Genomic DNA, 23,686 nt, shown 5'->3' with positions numbered 1-23,686 from the left:
CCAGCTTCATGGTGGATGATTCCTCCATTTGGCCTTAGCTGCTGGGTTTTTCTGTAAGTCTGGAAGTAGACACACATATTTCACTTATTGTCCAATAAGGATGTCAAATCTTCATTGTTGTTCTTGAATTGCTGGTGTGTGTTCACTACTGGCAAAGGACGAAACTGTTGGATGCAGAGGACATGATAGGTTATATGGTCAGTATACAGTGCCACAGCATGTGTCATTATACCTATCTGACCATCCCTGAGGTAAGCAACTTCCAAAGAAATACACCAGATGCTGCCATGTTGATCATGTGACCTCTTTGTAGAGTAACTCATACAGTGAGAATATATTTATTATTTCCAGACCTTTAGTATAATGCTGCTTGCCTTCACAGTATAATTATGCAAAAGCTATCCATTTGTATTTTAAACCCTGTTAGGCCTTCATCTTGTAGTTTCATTCACACTTGTTGCAGCCAATTTTGAGTCATTTATTACCGCATTTGTCCATAAACAGTATTACTGGTAAATGTTTGCATATTCTGATGCCTTAAACAGGAGTAGAAATTCAATAGTGAAAGAATTGTCTCTGCTCCAGTTTGTGCTTCAGTGCTTTTATATTCTGGTTGTCATTTACCTGCATAAAGTTGTATTCTAGTGTCTTGTGTTCCGGTGTTCTTTCTGTCTGCCCCATTTGAAACCTGTCACAGGTCATTGATCTGTAGCTCAGAGAAGTTGCACTCCAGTGCCTTTCTGTTTCCCTGATCTTTGTGTCTGACCCATTTCAAACCTGTGACGGGTCATTGGTCTATAGCTCAGAGAAGTTGCACTCCGGTGCCTTTCTGTTTCCCTGATCTTTGTGTCTGCCCATCCCCCACTGAGACTTGTGACGGGTCATTGATCTGTAGCTCAGAAAAGTTGCACTCCTGTACCTTTCTGTTTCCATAGTCTTGGTGTCTTCCCCATCCCCCACTATTGGCCTTATTTAATTGGATCACTCTCTAGCTAGTCTGCTTCATCCTTAATTTTTTTCAGCCCTTCCACCCTTTTCCTGTGTTGTGTATCTGGCCCCCACCCCTTATGATTATCTGTTTCCAGTGTCCCTCCCTCCCCTTTTCCATTGCTATTGTCTGTTGTGTAAGCTATTTAAGTACTTTTCACACCCATTGTTTCCATATAACCACAATACTGAGTGGAGTGCCCACCTGGCAAACTAGCATTGTGCTTGAGTACCCTTCCTTACCCAGCATTGCTCTTGAGTACCTTTCCTTACTACATATTGTCTCCTGCTTATGTTCCCAGAGCTGAGCAAAGCTTCTCATCCTAGCCTGTGTTCCAGAAGTATCTTACTTATATCCAGTGCCATTCAGGTAAAGCTAAGTACTTTTGATTGCTAAATCACACCTTCTTAAGTTATTTTGAGAAATTGTTACTGTTCCTTGCTTTTATTTGTGCCTTTCACTACATTTTTGTAAAAAATTGCTCTTCGTCTCACTGTTACTGCTGTAAGATTGTTTCAGAATTGCCTTAAGCAAGGGATTTCCAGCTAGTTGTTTAACTGGTTTGAGGTATCATTGCATTTATTGGTTTATTCTGCTGTGTTTTACATCTGGAAGACTAGAAGTATTCATCTTGTGGCAGGAGGTGTTTGCCCGGTTTGGTGCATGAGTTTGGAAACACACAAAAGGCTCATAGTATTGTTGTTTCATTGATGAGAGGGCTAATTAGTTAGCTTTCTGTTTTTTTTCTGTGCTTCTATAAATTTGGTGTGTTTGCATGGTTCCCCTTCATATGACTGAAACTTCAAAAGCCTGAAAAGTCAAAAGCCTGAAACTCAAAAGCCTGAAAACACAAAAAATACATATACTGACTTTAAACAACAGAAACCATATTAATTTCCACTAAGTATAAGCAGGGGGTAAGCCCCCCTGCAACCCCCATGTGGAGGGCTGCACCCCCCACAACCCTGCTACTTAAATATACCATCTCCGAGATTGCACTTAGTGTAATGAAGTGCCATCCTGGAGTTGATATATTTCAGTAGAAGGGGGTGTGGGGGTGCAGCCCTCCACATGGGGGTTGCAGGGGGGCTTACCCCTTGCTTATACTTAGTGGAAATTAATATGATTTCTGTTGTTTAAAGTCAGTATATGTATTTTTTGTGTTTTCAGGCTTTTGAGTTTCAGGCTTTTGACTTTTCAGGCTTTTGTTTTCAGGCTTATGAGTTTCAGGCTTATTTTAATTCAGTCATATGAAGGGGAACCGTTTGCACAGAGGTGCTCACTGACCACTTGCAGTTAGCAGTGATCCATACAGTAGCAAACACTTAGAAAGAAAATTTTCCATATGTAATAGTCTATAAAATTGTACAGTGTAAAGCAATAAATTTAGAAGAAATACCTGCTTGGAGCAGCTAGTCGGGCCTTGAGTCTCGATATCTACAGATTTAGTAGAATTCAGTGTTGTGTAAACATTAAAGCTAGTGGAATTTAGTACTGTTTAGCATAATCTGCCCCAGTAATGCACCCTTATTAGTCTGCACCAACAAAGCACATTTAATTGCCATCTAACACAATACCCCATCCCATTTTAGCTCACCAATCAAATGACTGGGTAGCATGGATAAGCAATTTCCTAATTTGTCTTTAGCCAGCTTGATGGATATGGGCATCTTTAGACAATGTAGCAATTGTCTAATGTTTACAGACAACCATTTAATACATTATGTGAGAAGTGTACTTACGGAATGACACTGGAGGCTAAACTCTCTCTCGAGTGTATAACAGGTTGTCAAAACCATGCACACAACACCCACCGCACGTAGCACACAATACACACATATGCTGATGTATGCTGAGCCTCTTAAACTCTATCTTCCTAAACAACAAAGATTGGCTAGACTGCCTATTGTCAAAGCTATGCCTCAGCAAGCCCAAAGGGACTCAGAAAAAACAACACTACACATACAGTCACACTTAGTGCAGCCCAAGGCAAGCAAACATACTTCCCAGGACTCTCATCATAGGGGACTCCATATTAAGACATACTAATATCCCTCTAACTAGTCTGAAGAAGGCAAAGATAATGGTTAGTCGCTTGTCTGGATGCAGGATCTACTAAATCATTCATGCACTGAAGTCATTACACCACAGGTACCAATATGATTCCATCATAGTCCGTGTAGGTGTAAATGGCCTGAGATTTACCTCCCTGGACTATATGAAGGTGGATATTATGGAGCTCTTGGACTATGTGCCTCGGGCTGGTATGAACCTAGCATCAAGCAGCATGTTACCACCACTGAGGATGATACAATGACACTGAGGATGATGTCACAATGCATTGAGCAGCATATTACCATCATTAAGGATGATACATTGATACAATGTATCACTGAGGATGATGTCACAATGCATTGAGCAGCATATTACCATCACTGAGGATGATGCAATGATACAATGATACAATGTATCACTGAAGATGATGTCACAGTGCACTGAGCAGCATATTAACATCACCGAGGATGATACAATGATATAGTGATGCAATGATACAATGTATCATTGAGGATGATACCAGCTACATGTTACCATCACTGATGATGATGCCACAACATGAGCAAAAGATGATTGATTTCAACAATTGGATGTCTTTCTTGTATTATTCTGTGGGATCCAATATTTGTCAGCTTGGAAGTACGTGGTAACAGACCACATTGCTTTGTCAGGTGTGGCCTGCACCTCTCCTCTCTAGGCTTTCAAATACTGGATACAACTTTTTTCACACCCCTTAGTGCATTTTTTTAGGCAATACCAAAATGACAACCCTACAAACATAGCAAAATCAACTCAACTGAACCTCAAAGTGTTACTGCTCAATGTCAGGAGCCTAAATAAAAACTCCACTTCCTTTCAAGCCCTCCTCACACTGGAGAATATGGACATCTGTACAGTTACCAAGACATGGTTTAAAGTGGCAGACAGTATCTTGGCAGTTCCAGGTTTCAGTGCCTTCCACACTTAGACCAGTAGTTGCAGAGACAAGGGCTAAAGGTGGAGATGTCTCAGTATACATCAGTAACAAGCAGACGTCTAGGGTGGTCAAACAGGATGATGTGCTGGAGTTCCTCCAAATGCAGATCATCATGGACAAAATTGCATTCCATATCCTAGCCAGCTATAGGTCAACCTCCATGTACCAAGAAGCTCACAATGCATACTAGGACCTACTGGAGACACCTAGCATTCAACCTAACCCCTTCTCATGGGAGGCCTATGTTACCCCTCTATAGACTGAGAATCCTACATGGCTTCAAATCTACAGGCACAGAGATTCTTGGACTTCATAAATCCAAACACCATTGACCAAATAGTGAATACACCCACTAGAGTCTACAATGTACTGGACCTCGTACTCACAAATATGGGAGAATTTGTCCTCCCTGGTGAGGTCCAACCATAAAAGATGTCTCCTTCAAAGTCAAAATTAACTCTGTAACCCCAGTAAAACCAGTAACAGTTAGGAACTATTCCAAGGCAAACTACCTTTTATTAAGTGATTGTTGGTCAAAATTCAGTGCCCCTCCAAACCCTGAGAACATAACTGCCTATGCTGAATTGCTCTCAGAAACTTTGTACATCCATGTCAGTGGCTGCATAGAGGCTACTCTACTTACTAGAAGTAATCCCAGGACTAGCCCTAGAAGCAAACCACCATGGTGGCATCCCAGATTAAACAGGATATACAACAAAAGGAAAAAAATTATGGCAAAAATCAGGAAGGGCAATTCCCATAAAGATAGAAACTCTCTCATCAAAATAAATAGGCAACTAAGAGGGCTAATTAGGTCAAACAAAGTCAGCTTTGAGGCTAACATAGACTTCCAGGTGAATGATAGTCATAAGGCTTTCTTCAGTTATTTCAGAAACCTCAAGGGTGACACACAGTAATGTACTGAACTGGTAGTTAATGGTGCCACATTCACCAAGCTTGGAGTTAGAGCAAACTTGTTAGCATGCAAATTCAGTTCCAACTTTACACTCCCTCTCACCCCCAACCATCCCCCCAAACTATCATCAGACATAATCCTCTACTTTAACTAGGAAGCATGTACTGGCTAAACTCACCAAAGCCAAGAACATGGCCTCAGTGGACACTAATAACATTCCAGAATATCTCCTGGACAGTCTAAAAGATGGTTTATTAAGACATGCGGAGTCATTATTTAACTAGAGTCTTAAACCATGCTTTGTGCCACAACAGTGGAGGACTGCAACAGTCATCCCCCTTCATAAGGGAGGACCTTCGACAGATCCTGGAAGCTACAGACACATTAGTCTGACTAGTCTTATTTGCAAAGCTGTGAAAAGAATTATCATGGGAATTATCAACAAGGGCATAGGAGATCTCCAGACACTAGATCCATCCCATTTTGGTTTTGTCAAAGGAAGGTCATGCTTACTGAACCCAGCGGACTTCTTTGAAAAGGTCACTAAGGCAATGGATGATGGGAAAGCAATGCATACTGCCTACGTAGATCTGGCTAAAGCATTTGAAACAATATTGCAGTCTGGCATTCTCAACAGACTTATAGAACTAGGCATAAACTTCTTTATAACACACTGGATAGCTAGCTGGCTATGGCTAGAAACCAAGAGCTTAGGATCAGTGAAGTCACCTCCACAAAGAGGCTGGTCACCAGTGAAGTCCCTCGGGCCTGTCTGTTCAGCCCACTTCTTTTTGGAATCTACTTCTCAGATGGCAAATCCAATGTTAAAGGCCTCTGGCCAACCAAGTTCACAGATGGTTGCAAATTGGGAGCAGTCATTGAATCCCCCCAAGATAAGAACACCCTTCAGGAAGTTCTAACACAGGCAAACACTTGGTGTCAAAGCCATGACTTAAAACTCAGTACCAGGAAATGTATTATAGTACCTTTTGGGAAGTCAGCTACCCTGGTTAACCATGTCATCAGTAAAACACCCCTAGGCAGGGATCTGGAAACTCAAATAGATAGTAACTTGCCTTTGACCAAAATGTGTCCAAGGTAGAAAGAAAATCCTTCTGTGTTGCTCAACTTATAAGTAAAGGAATGGCATGTACCTCCAGAGAGTTCATCCTACCACTGTGCTCAGCCCTCACCAAACCCATCATAGACTATAATGGCCTCTTCTGTGTGTACCTGACCAAACACATGCAGTAACCGGAATGTCCACAAAGGTTCCTTAGAAAAAGAATATAGGATGTAAGTAGAATGGCCTCAAAGCCCTGTCTCTTTACTCAGTATCATGCAGACTTCTAGGAGGTGATTTTTGCCTGGAGTTCAAGGCATCTCTGGCCCTGTTTTGATGAACCTTTTGCACATCTAGAAAACAAACAGCATCACGACTACTAGACCAAAAGAATTACATTGTTACATTGTGCTTGAGACATCACAACTACTAGATCAAAACAATTACATTGTTACATTGTGCTTGAGACATCACAACTACTAGATCAAAGTAATTACATTGTTACATTGTGCTTGAGACATCACAACTACTAGATCAAAGTAATTACATTGTTACATTGTGCTTGAGACATCACAACTACTAGATCAAAGTAATTACATTGTTACATTGTGCTTGAGACATCACAACTACTAGATCAAAGTAATTACATTGTTACATTGTGCTTGACACATCACAACTACTAGATCAAAACAATTACATTGTTACATTGTGCTTGAGACATCACAACTACTAGATCAAAGTAATTACATTGTTACATTGTGCTTGAGACATCACAACTACTAGATCAAAGTAATTACATTGTTACATTGTGCTTGAGACATCACAACTACTAGATCAAAGTAATTACATTGTTACATTGTGCTTGAGACATCACAACTACTAGATCAAAGTAATTACATTGTTACATTGTGCTTGAGACATCACAACTACTAGATCAAAGTAATTACATTGTTACATTGTGCTTGAGACATCACAACTACTAGATCAAAGTAATTACATTGTTACATTGTGCTTGAGACATCACAACTACTAGATCAAAGTAATTACATTGTTACATTGTGCTTGAGACATCACAACTACTAGATCAAAGTAATTACATTGTTACATTGTGCTTGAGACATCACAACTACTAGATCAAAGTAATTACATTGTTACATTGTGCTTGAGACATCACAACTACTAGATCAAAGTAATTACATTGTTACATTGTGCTTGAGACATCACAACTACTAGATCAAAGTAATTACATTGTTACATTGTGCTTGAGACATCACAACTACTAGATCAAAGTAATTACATTGTTACATTGTGCTTGAGACATCACAACTACTAGATCAAAGTAATTACATTGTTACATTGTGCTTGAGACATCACAACTACTAGATCAAAGTAATTACATTGTTACATTGTGCTTGAGACATCACAACTGCTAGATCAAAACAATTACATTGTTACATTGTGCTTGAGACATCACAACTACTAGATCAAAACAATTACATTGTTACATTGTGCTTGAGACATCACAACTACTAGATCAAAGTAATTACATTGTTACATTGTGCTTGAGACATCACAACTACTAGATCAAAGTAATTACATTGTTACATTGTGCTTGAGACATCACAACTGCTAGATCAAAACAATTACATTGTTACATTGTGCTTGAGACATCACAACTACTAGATCAAAACAATTACATTGTTACATTGTGCTTGAGACATCACAACTACTAGATCAAAACAATTACATTGTTACATTGTGCTTGAGACATCACAACTACTAGATCAAAGTAATTACATTGTTACATTGTGCTTGAGACATCACAACTACTAGATCAAAGTAATTACATTGTTACATTGTGCTTGAGACATCACAACTACTAGATCAAAGTAATTACATTGTTACATTGTGCTTGAGACATCACAACTACTAGATCAAAGTAATTACATTGTTACATTGTGCTTGACACATCACAACTACTAGATCAAAACAATTACATTGTTACATTGTGCTTGAGACATCACAACTACTAGATCAAAGTAATTACATTGTTACATTGTGCTTGAGACATCACAACTACTAGATCAAAGTAATTACATTGTTACATTGTGCTTGAGACATCACAACTACTAGATCAAAGTAATTACATTGTTACATTGTGCTTGAGACATCACAACTACTAGATCAAAGTAATTACATTGTTACATTGTGCTTGAGACATCACAACTACTAGATCAAAGTAATTACATTGTTACATTGTGCTTGAGACATCACAACTACTAGATCAAAGTAATTACATTGTTACATTGTGCTTGAGACATCACAACTACTAGATCAAAGTAATTACATTGTTACATTGTGCTTGAGACATCACAACTACTAGATCAAAGTAATTACATTGTTACATTGTGCTTGAGACATCACAACTACTAGATCAAAGTAATTACATTGTTACATTGTGCTTGAGACATCACAACTACTAGATCAAAGTAATTACATTGTTACATTGTGCTTGAGACATCACAACTGCTAGATCAAAACAATTACATTGTTACATTGTGCTTGAGACATCACAACTACTAGATCAAAACAATTACATTGTTACATTGTGCTTGAGACATCACAACTACTAGATCAAAGTAATTACATTGTTACATTGTGCTTGACACATCACAACTACTAGATCAAAACAATTACATTGTTACATTGTGCTTGAGACATCACAACTACTAGATCAAAACAATTACATTGTTACATTGTGCTTGAGACATCACAACTACTAGATCAAAGTAATTACATTGTTACATTGTGCTTGAGACATCACAACTACTAGATCAAAGTAATTACATTGTTACATTGTGCTTGAGACATCACAACTACTAGATCAAAGTAATTACATTGTTACATTGTGCTTGAGACATCACAACTACTAGATCAAAGTAATTACATTGTTACATTGTGCTTGAGACATAAACAGGACATGTTGGAGAGACGTGTTTCTCAGAGAATTCCCATTCTCTGGAACAGGCTCCCCATCCATGTGAAGCAGAGTTCCTCCCTAACTCTATTTAAGTGCAACTTGGACAAATGGATGGGCAAACAGAAATTCAGCCCTGGTCTGGCACCTATGTGTCTGATGGACAGAGGCGGTCAGTATGTCACTCGCTATATACATCAAATTTGTTGGTCACACTTGGGTTGCGCGGCCAGGCTTATAAGGACCCTAGTGGGCATTAGCCTAGTATTTGGCTATAAAGCTATGAATAACACTCTGTCTTGCTATTTCTGTTCATGACAGTAGCATACATTGCTGCTTTGCAGCCTTAATATTGCAGAAGTACTGTAAGCCAGTAATTCTGAGTTTTGTATCTGGTTTTCTCATTACAGGTCTTTAGAGAACACATGGAAACCCTCCTGTCTCTAATACATTTCATTCATAGTTGATTAATTAATTGACAGTGATTTCTAATTATTAGGTTAAATAAATCTGCTGACCAAGATTATGCAAACATATTTTATTTATTTGCAGTTATTTTACCATCTTCATTTGTAAGAGCAATATTTTTAGTTATACAAGGGTGTGGTTCACTTTAAAACACAATTTATATATTTTTGAAACATAAAAACACAGATGTTTGTCATACTGTATTTGCATTATTCAGGACTTATTGATAGCTACAATTATTTTTACTGGTTTGTCAAACTTAATGAAGGTATAAAATGTTGCATAATTTTTCATTTTTCAGGGAATGTTATATACAAAGATCTAATTATTGCTTAAAAAAGCAGGAATTGAATAATTTATGTAATGTTGCTTAGATTATATGACGTATAGCAATATATTGTAAAAGTGAATGTGTTAATACAATTTGATTACTTTTATATAAATGTACATTTGCCAAAGGTGTTTAAAAAAAACACCTGATACAGTGTAACTGCAGTGACCTGATACAGTATAACTGTAATGCATGCAGATCAGTTTTGAACATATTACATTCAGTTTTTTTTCTTCCTCCCTTAGGTTCAAGTCCTGATGTTTTATTTACAGTACACTGATCTTCCAAAGTATGAGGTCAGAAAACGCTCATATTCCACTTCTGTAGAGACATAACACCTGTTTTCAAGAAAATAATAAAAAGCCAGGAAAGAACTATGTGTGAAGGTCGAGCTTGGCAGCAGAGGACTGTGCAGGAATCTCCTCAGTGTGCTAATGTGGAATGTGAAAGAAACTGCGTGTTACATTAATGTGGAATACATGCCTGTACACATGCACCCCACAGCTTGTGTTAGCCATTTAGAACAGAAAACAGGAACCCTTCAGGTCTCCTTTCAGACTGCTACATGTGCCTGCCTCCCTAGCCATCTTTCATTGAGTCATCTTGCAACTAAGCCCATATTTACTAAATGCTGGTTTATGCTAGGGGTAATCTGTGCTGCTGAACTCCAGTATTCCCAATACAAAAACTTTTAATTTATCACAGGTGAACACCGGTATTCCTACAAAGATGCCATTAATTCTGCACAGGTGAACACAAGTATTCCTGTTACAGAAGTCTTTACTGCAGCACAGTTGCACAGCGGTATTTCTTCACCAGAAGCATTTAACTCAATCGATGTGACCTTTGTGATGTCAGTAACTAACATCATTCTGTGAAACCATTTTAGCACTTGTGTTGCTCTGGTCAGACCAGTACCTAATAAAGAGAAGAATACCAGTTAACATTGTAAATACCAGTTAACATCGTAAATACCAGTTAACATCATAAATACCAGTTAACCTCGTAAATACCGGTTAACATCATAAATACCAGTTAACATCATAAATGCCAGTTAACATTGTAAATACCAGTTAACATCATAATAGTCAGTAAAACACCCTGGCAATGCCTACATGGTCACAGTCAGTACCAGGCAACGTCTGATTAAACTACAAGGAAAAGTAAAAAGTATCTATTACTAGCTACCAGAAGAAAATATATTACTAGTTACCAGAAGAAAAAGGTGTTAATTATTGTCAGTGTGCCAGAACTGTAGTTAATTATGGCTTGTTAACAACTAATTTAAGCTGCATAGGTCTGAAATCTTGGTCATTAAATGACAAACATAACCTTCTGATACAGCATGGGCAGCCAGACTGGAAAAGTAGCCAAGTGCAGCCAAAACTTCCATTCCTGATTGATGAAATTCCAGTCAACACCACTGGAACTCTTTGAGGCTGTTTGGTCATGGCTGGCCATTGGTGAACATTTTCACTTTATGTGCATAATACATTTTATTTTCTGGTAATAAAACAACCTGTCCTTGAAAGTTATGGTGGTGTGTGTGCTGTGTGTAGGTTTGTGTCTGTCGAAGAACCTGTACTGACGGAAGCAGAGACTGATGTATAGTTATTCAGATTTGCAGCATGCTGCCACTGTCTTCTGTCATAGTCACAATTTTTTGTTATGCCTGATAACTTGCTGTAATCAGTGCTGAACAAAGGTTCAGAAATTTGTTTTATTTGCCTATTTACTAAATGAGCACAGTTTCAGTACTGCTGCCAAACTTTCTACTGTATATAACTATGTATTTAACTAGAAAGGTGCATGAACGGATCTAGAAAAAAATAAGTTGGTAATAACAGACTGGCAGGCAAATACAACAAATATGTAATATGCTTTGAAGTTAAAGTTAAAGTTTCATGCATACATTATAAGAGAAAGTAAACAAAACTATCAAGAGGAAATTGTTGCCTAACAGAAAATGTGTAATTTATGGTCATTGCTTATATGACTGATGCTAAACTATTAAATACATTGGTCTGAAACACAGGATGTTGTGACGGATCCTAAACTGTTAAATACATTGGTCTGAAACACAGGATGTTGTGACGGATCCTAAACTATTAAATACATTGGTCTGAAACACAGGATGTTCTGACGGATCCTAAACTATTAAATACATTGGTCTGAAACACAAGATGTTGTGGTAAGTAGCCATGATTTAAGATTTTCCCTGATAAATAAGGAAAGATGCTTCAGATTCTTAACATATACTGTCCTGGAAATCAAAGAAAAGTGGTATAATCTGCTATGTCATTTATAAAATTGAAATTGGGCTTCTGAATGTCAAAATATATGAATCTGCCATTTTATTGTGTCAGGAACACCAGTAATGGTAATAATGACAGGTATTATATAACATTTTCAAGATTCAGAATACACAAGGGCTGTGGCATACTTCAACCTGAGTGAACTTTACAACAGTTGCCTACACATACATAAGTACTTCTTTTTTCACTGAAAGGGTAGTGGATTATTTAAATATGACAAAAATGTCACTACAGTATGCAAATTTTTATTACAGGTAGAAGATTAAGGTGATGGGCTGTGTAAAAACTACACCTTGTCCAATGCATAAGGAAACTTCACTTCAAATATAATATGTGGTTCTAATCCCTGAAGAGGAGGTAAGGGGATTTTTTACATCAGAAGGAAGAAATAATAGCATTGCATTAGAGTGAGCATTATAACAGCACCACCTTGAAGACAATTTCAATGGGGAAATAATGTCCCAGTTATTTTTGCATCACCACTTTATCCCATAGAAATCAATGCCACTTTACCCCCCTTGCTGCCTTCACCAATCATACTCCACAACAACACCAAATGACAAAACTGTAGGTGCAGTGTATATGCAAATTTATATGTGGGAGGAAGTGCATACATATATAAAGGGGTTACTAGGCATGTTATCACATTCATAGCTTGTCAATAGCTATTCTAGGTGGCACACACTATTGAATGCACTCTATACTGATTGTAGGATTACTTGAGTTACATAACTAGGAAAAGTAACCAAACAAAAAGCAAAACAGTTCCTACATCTCCAAGTTAAAACAAAATAAAAAGAAAACACTGAAGCGGCCATAATAAATTAATTTATGGGGGGGTTTCAATCCCATACCTATAATGTGGGTATCAGCAACAAAAAACACCAGTGACAGCATGTGATAAAATGAGTGCAGCAATAACTCATATCACACATAGATCGATATATATTTATATATACATATAACAGCAATAACTCATATCACACATAGATAAATATATTTATATATACATATAACAGCAATAACTCATATCACACATAGATAAATATATTTATATATACATATAACAGCAATAACTCATATCACACATAGATAGATATATTTATATATACATATAACAGCAATAACTCATATCACACATAGATCGATATATTTATATATACATATAACAGCAATAACTCATATCACACGTAGATCGATATATTTATATATACATATAACAGCAATAACTCATATCACACATAGAAATATTTATATATACATATAACAGCAATAACTCATATCACACATAGATCGATATATTTATATATACATATAACAGCAATAACTCATATCACACATAGATCGATATATTTATATATACATATAACAGCAATAACTCATATCACACGTAGATCGATATATTTATATATACATATAACAGCAATAACTCATATCACACATAGATAAATATATTTATATATACATATAACAGCAATAACTCATATCACACATAGATAAATATATTTATATATACATATAACAGCAATAACTCATATCACACATAGATAAATATATTTATATATACATATAACAGCAATAACTCATATCACACATAGATAGATATATTTATATATACATATAACAGCAATAACTCATATCACATGTAGATCGATATATTTATATATACATATAACAGCAATAACTCATATCACACGTAGATCGATATATTTATATATACATATAAAGATAAACATAAAATATTAAATGGTTGAAACAGGAATGTGGCTCATTGTGTGACTCTTCCTTTTGGTCATAGCTGTGTGACCAAGAAAGTAGTATATATAATTAATGGGGTGTGGGGCAAAGGCCCCACATCGCAGTTTTTTTGTTTTTCAACCTTCTGGGTTTTAATGTTCCCAGTTTATATATATATATATATATATATATATATATATATATATATATATATATATATATATATATATAGAGAGAGAGAGAGAGATAGAGAGAGAGAGAGACATAGATACGTTTAGAATGAATAATCACTTTGAGTTTGATTGAAACACAAAACACCCATCAGCAATTACAGTTACAATTAATTGCCACTAAAATCATCAAAAAAGGTTATTGCAAATGTAAGCCAATAGGTTACATTTGCAATTACCAAAACTGAAACAAAAAAACACCTTTCTACATGGGGGCTTTGCCCCCTACACCCCACTTTCCCAGAATTAAATATACTATCTCCAGAGTCCCACAAGCTCGAAGAAAGGGCAAAAATCCTTGACTTATGTAATGGCAGAAACAATGCACTTTGGCAGTTACATAATTCAGTAAAATTGTACCAGTGACAAAAAAAAATCAACCAGTTCAGCATACAATAAAATGCATGCAGCAATCACACATATAACATAACGTGTGTGTGTGTGTGTGTGTGTGTGTGTGTGTGTGTGTGTGTGTGTGTGTGTGTGTGTGTGTGTGTGTGTGTGTGTGTGTGTGTGTGTGTGTGTGTGTGTGTGTGTGTGTGTGTGTGTGTGTGTGTGTGTGTGTGTGTGTGTGTATGTATATATATATATATATATATATATATATATATATATATATATATATACTAGGAAAGAACTTCGTGACACAAAAGCATTCAAAAAAGAATTAAAAGGAAAACACCAGCAACTCTTGTATTATTTAGCGCTTTTCTCTTTAATATCAAGACTTCTTCAGAATGACATGTTTCATTAATACAAGTAACCATTTTTGCATATGACCCCACTTTGCACATGATACCTCAGGCTTCTTTTTTGCACACGACCTCACTTTGCACATGATACCTCAGGCTTCTTTCCAAGTTTCTGTTCCAGGTATACGTGTTGCACACGACCCCGGTATGCACACGACACTACAGGATTCACATGGCACCCCTCCTGGTTGATTGATCTACCTTTTTAATGATAATGAAGATGCACACAGCACCTTGCAAGACTACTGTTGTTGCATTATTATTGGATAGGAACTGTTGTGTTCATTTAAATAAACTACTTGAAGTAATGTATTTAAACAATGTTAAAATGGTTGCTTGTATTACTGAAACATGTCATTCTGAAGAAGTCTTGATATTAAAGAAGACGAAAGCGTTAAATAATACAAGAGTTGCTGGTGTTTTCCTTTTAATTCTTTTTGAATGCTTTTGTGTCACAAAGTTCGTTCTTAGTGAAATTTATCTTCATTTTTAGTGCGTTTTTTACCACATATATATTTGTAGTGTCTATATCAGATGATTGAACATTTAGTTAAGTGAATAAATGTCGATCACTAATAATCACACACACAAAACATCAAACGTCAGTTTCCACTCTAAACAATGGCGTTGCCCAATGGAAAAAAAAAATAAACACAAATGAAGTGGGGGGCTTTGCCCCCCACACCCCCCGATGTGTGAGACTGTGCCCCCCACACCTCCCTTAACTAAATATACCAACTCCGAGATCACTCCACATTGAAGAAAGGGCAAACTCTGCACAACAGCCAAATGACTTGTTTCCCTGAGTGGAAACTGCCGTTCTCGGTTTTGTGTGTTCAGTTATTAGTGATCGACGTTTAGTTACTTGATTAACTAAATGTTCGATCAACTAATATAGACCCTTTATATATATATATATATATATATATATATATATATATATATATATATATATATATATTATATATTAAATGGTCGAATGCACTGATCTTAAAATACTGAAAAATCAAACCGTGTTTTTTGAAACACACCCTACTAGAAACACGGAAGCAAAAATGAAACCAAACAGTTTCATTCTTTTATCATTCAAAAATCCTTACCTGTACCTCCAGATATAATTTATCTGAATAGTGGTCAAGTTATGGGAGGTTTTCTGTAAGGTAAAATGTAGAGTTAGTGTTAAGGTTGGGGGAGGTTTAGTGTTAGCATGTATTAGTAAAGTGTTTCAGGTGATTAGCTCAAAAAGGATCAGCAGCCTACATCTACTAATTTTTGTTTCACATTTTAATAGGACCATTTTAGACTGGATTCTGGTTACAAACCTTAACAAAATATCTTTATCTGGGACACTCCCAAACACCTTCAGCGACCATCTCCCAGTCTTTATAACTTGTGCTTCCCCCTCTAGTCAAAATCAACATAAATATAAAACAAGGAATTTGACCACATTCAACCCTGTAACATTCAACAATATCCTGAAAACAACAAATTAGAATTCACTAAAAACCCTCCCTGTTGACAAAGCTGTTGATTATTTCAACAGCACCTTTATGAAGACACTCAGTAGCCTCAGATCCCTTTGTGTACAGAGGATCAAAAATAACCATGTCCCTTGACTATCCAAGCCTACTCAACTTTTCATGCAAGCCAGAGACAAAATATGGAAGTTATGGCAAGCACGCAGAAACATCCCAGACATACTAAAACTCAAACAACTTTGCAACCAAGTAAAAAAACCTAGTGAACAAAGATAAAAAAGAACATCACCTAAAACTTCAGTCCAACTACAAGCAGAACCCAAAGAAATTCTGGAATATCCCATTACCTCACTACTTAACTTAGGCTAAAAAAAACAACCCCTGCCCTCACCCTGACAAATCTCTGAAGAAATAGCCTCCCTTTTTAATACCTTCTTTATCAACTCCATAGCAGAAATCACAACAAAATTTTCTCACATTACCCCACATGCCACCCACCCACATCTAGCTCACCCATTCACCCCCCCTCCCCTACTTACACCCAACAACCACAAATCCCCAACACCCCTCCCTCTTCTATCTTTACTCTAAAGCCCATCCCAATCTCAATTATAAAAAGACTACTACTAAAGCTCTAATGCCCCTGATGATCTACCCTCAGAATACCTAAAAATTGTGCTGACAGTATCACTTACCCCATAATCATGCCTATCAATAGGTCCATCCTTGTATTCTACAGTCCCAAAACCTGGAAAAGGCTTTCATTCTCCCTCTCCATAAAGGTGGCAACAATACTGACATCACAAACTTCCAACCTATAGAAATTCTTTCACCAATCTCCAAAATCCTAGAAAAATGCATCAGTATTCAACTGCTATGTTATCTTTTTGACAACCAGATACTTTCACCCTGACAACATGGCTTCAGACCTGACCATAGTATTACAACTGCCCTTCTCTCCTTTATGGATACAGTCAACAGAGCCTGCGGTGCTGGCAAAATTGTCTCCATCCTCTTCCTTGACCTAGCCAAAGCATTCAACACTGTTTCTCACCCTTTACTTATCACCCAACTCTCTAAGATTGGTCTTTCCCTCCCTACTCTGAACTGGTTTTCTAGTTACTTACAAGAAAGACATCAAGCTGTCAGATGGCATAATTCCATCTCTTATTTCCTCAACACCCCTACCGGAGTTCCCCAAGGCTCCATACTTGGGCCACTCCTATTTTGCATATCCATAAACAATTCCAATCATCTCTATCTCAAGGATCTCATTCAGTATGCAGACGACTCTACTATTGTCTGCTCTATTACAACTAACTCAAAAGGCCTTCTCCTCCACTGAGTCCTGGATGCACAACAACCACCTAGGCTTGAACCCAAATAAAACCAACATCATACTATTCACCCCTAAGAAAATAATCCCCTTAAATAAAACTGAGTTCACTATCTATTCTCATAGTAAGTCTATAATCAAAGTCACCAACCACACAAAGCTCCTTGGAGTCACTATCAATGAAGACATGAAATTCAACCTGCACATACAGCCAGCCACAAAAATAACCCTAGCCACAACGTACCTATTACCCTTTCTCATCTACGGTGCCCTTCTACTTACCAATATCCAAAGCTCTGCTAAATCCAAACTTGACACATGCTACAATAAAATCACCAAATTTGCAGCCAATTCTAGTGCACCCAGCGCTGTACTGCTTTTAATGTATTTTATTTTTATTTTACATTTGTTGACTGGGATAGTCTGACTGAATACATGCCCATCTTCAGCAGAGACCTGGGGAGAAAAGCTTCAAAAAATAATAATAATAGTAATAATAATAGTAATAATAGTAATAATAATAGTAATAATAATAATAGTAATAATAGTAATAATAATAGTAATAGTAATAATAATAGTAATAATAATAGTAATAGTAATAATAATAATAATAATAGTAATAATAATAGTAATAATAATAATAGTAATAATAATATTAATAATAATAATAGTAATAATAGTAATAATAATAGTAATGGTACAATAATATTCCAAGAAAGCAAAGCAAAGCATTTAGATACATCATTTCAGAAGGTCTAACACAGTAGGAATACACTGGCACATGCTAAATGTTAACGGAGTGAGAACAAATTATGAAATAGATCTTTTCACAAATATAAAGCACAATAGGAAAACGCTACAGTATAAAGAAAGGATAAGCTCAACAGGCATAACTACATTATGACATGACACAGCAGATGAATGGAATATCTGGCTTGCTGATAGCCTGGTAGGTAGAGAAAGACCAAGGTGTTGGATTGGGTTAGTCAGGGTTTAGGCAGGGGCAGAGCCAGTTAGTTTTAAGGTATATTTTGAGGCCTTTTTTAAATAGGGGAAGAGATGTTACTTGGGTAAGAGTTGCAGGAAGTAGGTTCCAGATTTTACCAACTGAGTTAGCAAACAGGGAATCACCTGCTGTATTGTTGGATTTTAGGGTTAGGACTGATATTTTGTTGGATGAACGAAGTGGCCTGAGAGCATTATGTGGGCTGATTATGCTCTTGAGGGTTGGGGTATTGTCAGGTTGGTTGAGTACTTTGGCTGATAACGCTCTTGAGGGTTGGGGTGTTGTCAGGTTGGTTGAGTACTTTGGCTGATAACACTCTTGAAGGTTGGGGTGTTGTCAGGTTGGTTGAGTACTTTGGCTGATAATGCTCTTGAGGGTTGGGGTATTGTCAGGTTGGGTGAGTACTTTTGTTGATAATGCTCTTGAGGGTTGGGGTGTTGTTAGGATGGTTGAGTACTTGGGGTATTGTCAGGTTGGTTGAGTACTTGGGGTGTTGTCAGGTTGGTTGAGTACTTGGGGTGTTGCCAGGTTGGTTGAGTACTTGGGGTATTGTCAGGATGGTTGAGTACTTGGGGTGTTGTCAGATTGGTTGAGTACTTGGGGTATTGTCAGGATGGTTGAATACTTGGGGTGTTGTCAGGTTGGTTGAGTACTTGGGGTGTTGTCAAGATGGTTGAGTACTTGGGGTGTTGTCAGGTTGGTTGAGTACTTGGGGTGTTGTCAGGATGGCTGAGTACTTTGTGTGCTACTGTAAGCTGGTTGAGCTTTAAAACGGAAGAAAATTCCAGCCAATCAAGTTGAGTTAGGTTGTTGCAATGGTGAGTCCTGTATGCCATACCTGTGGCGAATCTAGCTATGTGGTAGTAACAGGAAGATAGTTTGCTGAGGTTAGCTATAGAGAGGTTCGTAAATACTGGTGAGGCAGAAAGGAGAGTGGAGAGAAGATGGGTTCAGGCAATAGCAACCCTAGCAAAAGGGGTGAGGAAAGGTTTGACCTTGTAGAGGGATCCTAGTTTTTTGTTAATGGACTTAGTAGTGTGGTCGATATGCATGCCAAATTTGAGGTTAGTATCTATTATTACTCATAGGAGCTTAGTTTGGTTGTCTGGGGATATGATTGTGCCATTGTTAGACTTAAGAGTGAAGAATGGATGAGTGGATCAAGGGGTAGGTGAGAAAAGCAGCAGCTTGGTTTTGTTGAGATTCAGGAGCAGTTGTTGATTAGTTAGCCAGTGTTCAATGTTGTTAAAGGTATTCTGGGTTAGGGATAGCAGAATTGTTTGTGAAGTGGAAGAGCAAATCAAGGTAGAATCGTCGGCATATTGGATGGAGTGTGCATTTGGAATGGTAGTATGAAGGTCATTTATGAAGATAGAGAAGAGGAGGGGACCTAGTATAGCGCCCCGAGGGACTCCTAGGGTGACCAGGAGATGTGATGACAGCTTGTCCTGCCATAAGACAGCCTGCTATTTACCACTTAGATAGGATTGAAACCATTGTAGTGAGTGATGGTCCAGGAAGGCAGCTTTCAAGGTACTGAGCAGTAGCTGATGGCTGACCATATCAAAGGCCTTAGAGAGGTCCAGAAAGAGTGCAGGTGATAGTTTGTTGTTGTTTCTATTAAGGTTGATGGCATTGGTGAAAGATTAGAGAGCTGATGAGGTACTATGGTGTAGTCTGAAACCATGCTGGGAGTCTGTGAGAAGTTTATTAAGGTTAAGGTAGTGCATTAGTTGTATGTGAACACACTTTTCTAATAATTTTGCTAGAGGTGAGAGTATGGCTATGGGCGTAAAGTTGGACAATTCTGTGGAACTACCTCCTTTATGTAGGGGTATTACATGTGATATTTTCCATACAGATGGAATGGTTGCCACAGAGATGGATCTATTAATGATGATTGATACTGGGAGAGCGATGGCATCTGCGGCTAATTGCAGGTACTCAGCAGGGAGGTGATCTGCTGCTAGGGAAGTGGGTTTAAGTTTTTTGAGAAGGGCTTGGATGAGGGTAGCAGGGATAGGTTGGAAGCTAAAGGAGAGATGAGTCGTGGGAAGATTTGCGCTGTTGGTATTGTTATTTGAGGTAAGGTGGGGGGCAGGGTGAAGGGGGTTAGGCTTGGTAGAAGTGAGTTGGGTGGCTAGTGTCTGGATAGTTTCAGTAAAGAAGCTATTGAATATGTTAGTGATAGCTACTGATGTTTTTTCGAGGGCTACTGATGGGGTGGGAGTGGTGGTATGGCCTGGGTGGAGGAGGTTATTTATTCCAGCCCAGAACTTTTGGGGTTTGCTTTGATGCTTTTGTTGTAGGTGGGTATAGTAGTATGGAGGAGGTTATTTATTCCAGCCCAGAACTTTTGGGGTTTGTTTTGACGCTGTCATTGTAGGTGGGTATTGTAGTATGGAGGAGGTTATTTATTCCAGCCCAGAACTTTTGGGGTTTGTTTTGACACTGTCGTTGTAGGTGGGTATTGTAGTATGGAGGAGGTTATTTATTCCAGCCCAGAACTTTTGGGGTTTGTTTTGACGCTGTCGTTGTAGGTGGGTATTGTAGTATGGAGGAGGTTATTTATTCCAGCCCAGATCCTTTGGGGTTTGCTTTGACACTGTCGTTGTAGGTGGGTATTGTAGTATGGAGGAGGTTATTTATTCCAGCCCAGAACTTTTGGAGTTTGCTTTGACGCTTTCGTTGTAGGTGGGTATTGTAGTATGGAGGAGGTTATTTATTCCAGCCCAGATCCTTTGGGGTTTGCTTTGACGCTGTCGTTGTAGGTGGGTATAGCAGTATGGAGGAGGTTATTTATTCCAGCCCAGATCCTTTGGGGTTTGCTTTGACGCTGTCGTTGTAGGTGGGTATAGCAGTATGGAGGAGGTTATTTATTCCAGCCCAGATCCTTTGGGGTTTGCTTTGATGCTGTCGTTGTAGGTGGGTATAGCAGTATGGAGGAGGTTATTTATTCCAGGCCAGATCCTTTGGGGTTTGCTTTGACGCTGTCGTTGTAGGTGGGTATAGTAGTATGGAGGAGGTTATTTATTCCAGCCCAGATTCTTTGGGGTTTGCTTTGACGCTGTCGTTGTAGGTGGGTATAGCAGTATTTTTTGTCTAATATGATGGATTGTTTAGTGTCATTCCTTATTTGACGTATATGATGTGGTTTATTGGATCTCTAGAAGCATTCCAAGTGATCCATGCCTTGTTTCTACGAGTTATTTTGGTTTTTGTAAGTCTAGTTAGCCATGGGGCAGTTCCAGGTTTGGCACGGATGGTGCATATAGGGACATGGGAGTTAAGGATATTGAGGAATTTAGTATTAAAGAAGGCCATGGCCTTGTCTAATGGGAGTCTTTTAAGTTCTGACCAGTTGTAAGCCTTGAGATCATATAGGAAGTTGTCTAGGTTCAAGTTTTTTTGTTACGTGTCACTTTATAGGTGTGGAAATGAGTGTTCTCAGCTTTGTGCCTGATGATGTAGGTAAGGCAATGATCACTGAGGACATCAGGTAGTGTACCTGAACTGTACATCTCCAGGGGTCACCATTGATCAGGATCCAGTCCAGGATACTACCTTTGTCATTATTTTTGCTATACCTAGTGGGGGAGGGTATGATCTGAGTAAAACCATGAAGGTTTATGTGATTGCTGGGGCCTTCAGAGAAACAGGTATTCCAGTCAATGTTAAAGTCACCTAAGAGTATGATTTCTTGGGTATAATTGCAGGCTAGCCAGTGCAGAATATGTTCTAGGGTGCTGACATTCTTTCCAGGGGGTATATAAATGTTGACAATATATCTACATTTATTTTTATTTATTTGTAGTTTGGTGATGAGAATTTCAGCATTATTTACCTGAGGAGGCTGTTGGGTGTCAATAGTGACTGTGAGGTATTAAATAATACAGCTACCCCACCACCTTTCTTGGATTTCCTGTCTAACCTAAGGATGTTATATCCTGGAGGAGTTACTTCAGTGTCTTTAGTTGCTGGTTTTAAACAGGTTTCAGTAAGACAGAGAATATCTGGGGAGTGGACAGCTAGAAGGGCATGAGGGTAGTGGATTTTAGTATTTAGGCTTCTGATGTTAAGATGGCAGGCCAGGAAAGAGTTAGGATGCTTATTTAACAATCTATAGTAGGCCGGAGTGTTAACCATAGAGCTAGTGTCAGAAGGTGTGGCATTGTTAGGGTTTAGGTGAGGATTGTCAAGTGTGGATGGGCCAGGGTTAGGGTGGATGTCACCATCTTTAGTGAGGTTGTAGTTCAGTCGGGTTATAAGCTTCAGGATTTTATTAATAAGCTTAAGATATTGCCTGGATTTGTGTCTAGTGTAACTAGGTCGGAGAGGGTAATGGTATTTGAGGGGGATGGCTATAGATGAGAGTATGTTATTAAAATGATCTAGCTTCCTAAGAGCAACAGTGGGATTTTGGGCATTTGAGATCTGAGTAGAGTTTGTGTTCATATGTTGTGAGGTGCTAAGGTAAAGTAGGGCATTATTAGTAAGTAGAGGGATGAGAAAGATTTGGATGTTATCATTGTTATAGTTAAGAAAGTGACAAAACAAAGTGTTAAATGTATTCACAAATAAGTGGTTATGGGTTATGCTGTTAGCATAGAAGAAGAGGAAACTGTGCAGTATAGGAATAAAGTACGGTAAAAGAGGGATGGGCTGTGTAGCAGAAAGGAGGAGCCAGTAACACGGATGTTGTGATTGGGTTGAGGGGAAAGAGAGAGGGGTGAGGTATAATTAATTTAGCTGTACTGGGGGCAGGTGGGAATTGGGGGCAGGGAGAGGTGCGGAGCAAGCCCTCGCAAAGTGAGGGCAAGCGGAGCGGGGCTAACACTGTTGCTAAGGATAGTTTGTTCCGGGTAGATAACTTTCTTATGGCATATGCCACTTAATTTTAAAATGCACACAGTTCTAATCTTTGAGAGAGTAGTCGTGCAGCACACTTTACAGTTATAAAGTAAGCCGAGCCCTTTTAAACACAAAATAGCATGCTTTTCTGTATCAAAGTAAGCCGAGCTCTATTTACGGCTAAATTCCACTACACTAGAGAGGGCT

At 38.1% G+C, this 23,686-nt stretch overlaps 1 protein-coding gene across 1 annotated transcript in view; it reads left to right on the top strand.

Annotated features, from left to right (window-relative positions):
* The window catches only part of LOC122814070 (active breakpoint cluster region-related protein-like), a 1,143,696-nt gene extending 1,131,888 nt beyond the window's left edge, over positions 1–11,808 (top strand). Inside the window, exon 23 of the mRNA XM_044086683.1 lies at positions 10,020–11,808. Within this exon, the coding sequence (XP_043942618.1) occupies positions 10,020–10,109 (90 nt within the window). The 3' untranslated portion in view covers positions 10,110–11,808. The remainder of the gene's footprint in view (positions 1–10,019) is intronic.
* The last annotated feature ends 11,878 nt before the right edge of the window (positions 11,809–23,686 follow it).

This window comes from Protopterus annectens, chromosome 10.part0 (assembly GCF_019279795.1).
Source record: "Protopterus annectens isolate FY-2018-M chromosome 10.part0, PAN1.0, whole genome shotgun sequence".
Taxonomy (NCBI): domain Eukaryota; kingdom Metazoa; phylum Chordata; order Ceratodontiformes; family Protopteridae; genus Protopterus; species Protopterus annectens.
The sequence above is the reverse complement of the archived record's forward strand: the minus strand, read 5'-3'. Positions and strand labels throughout refer to the sequence as shown.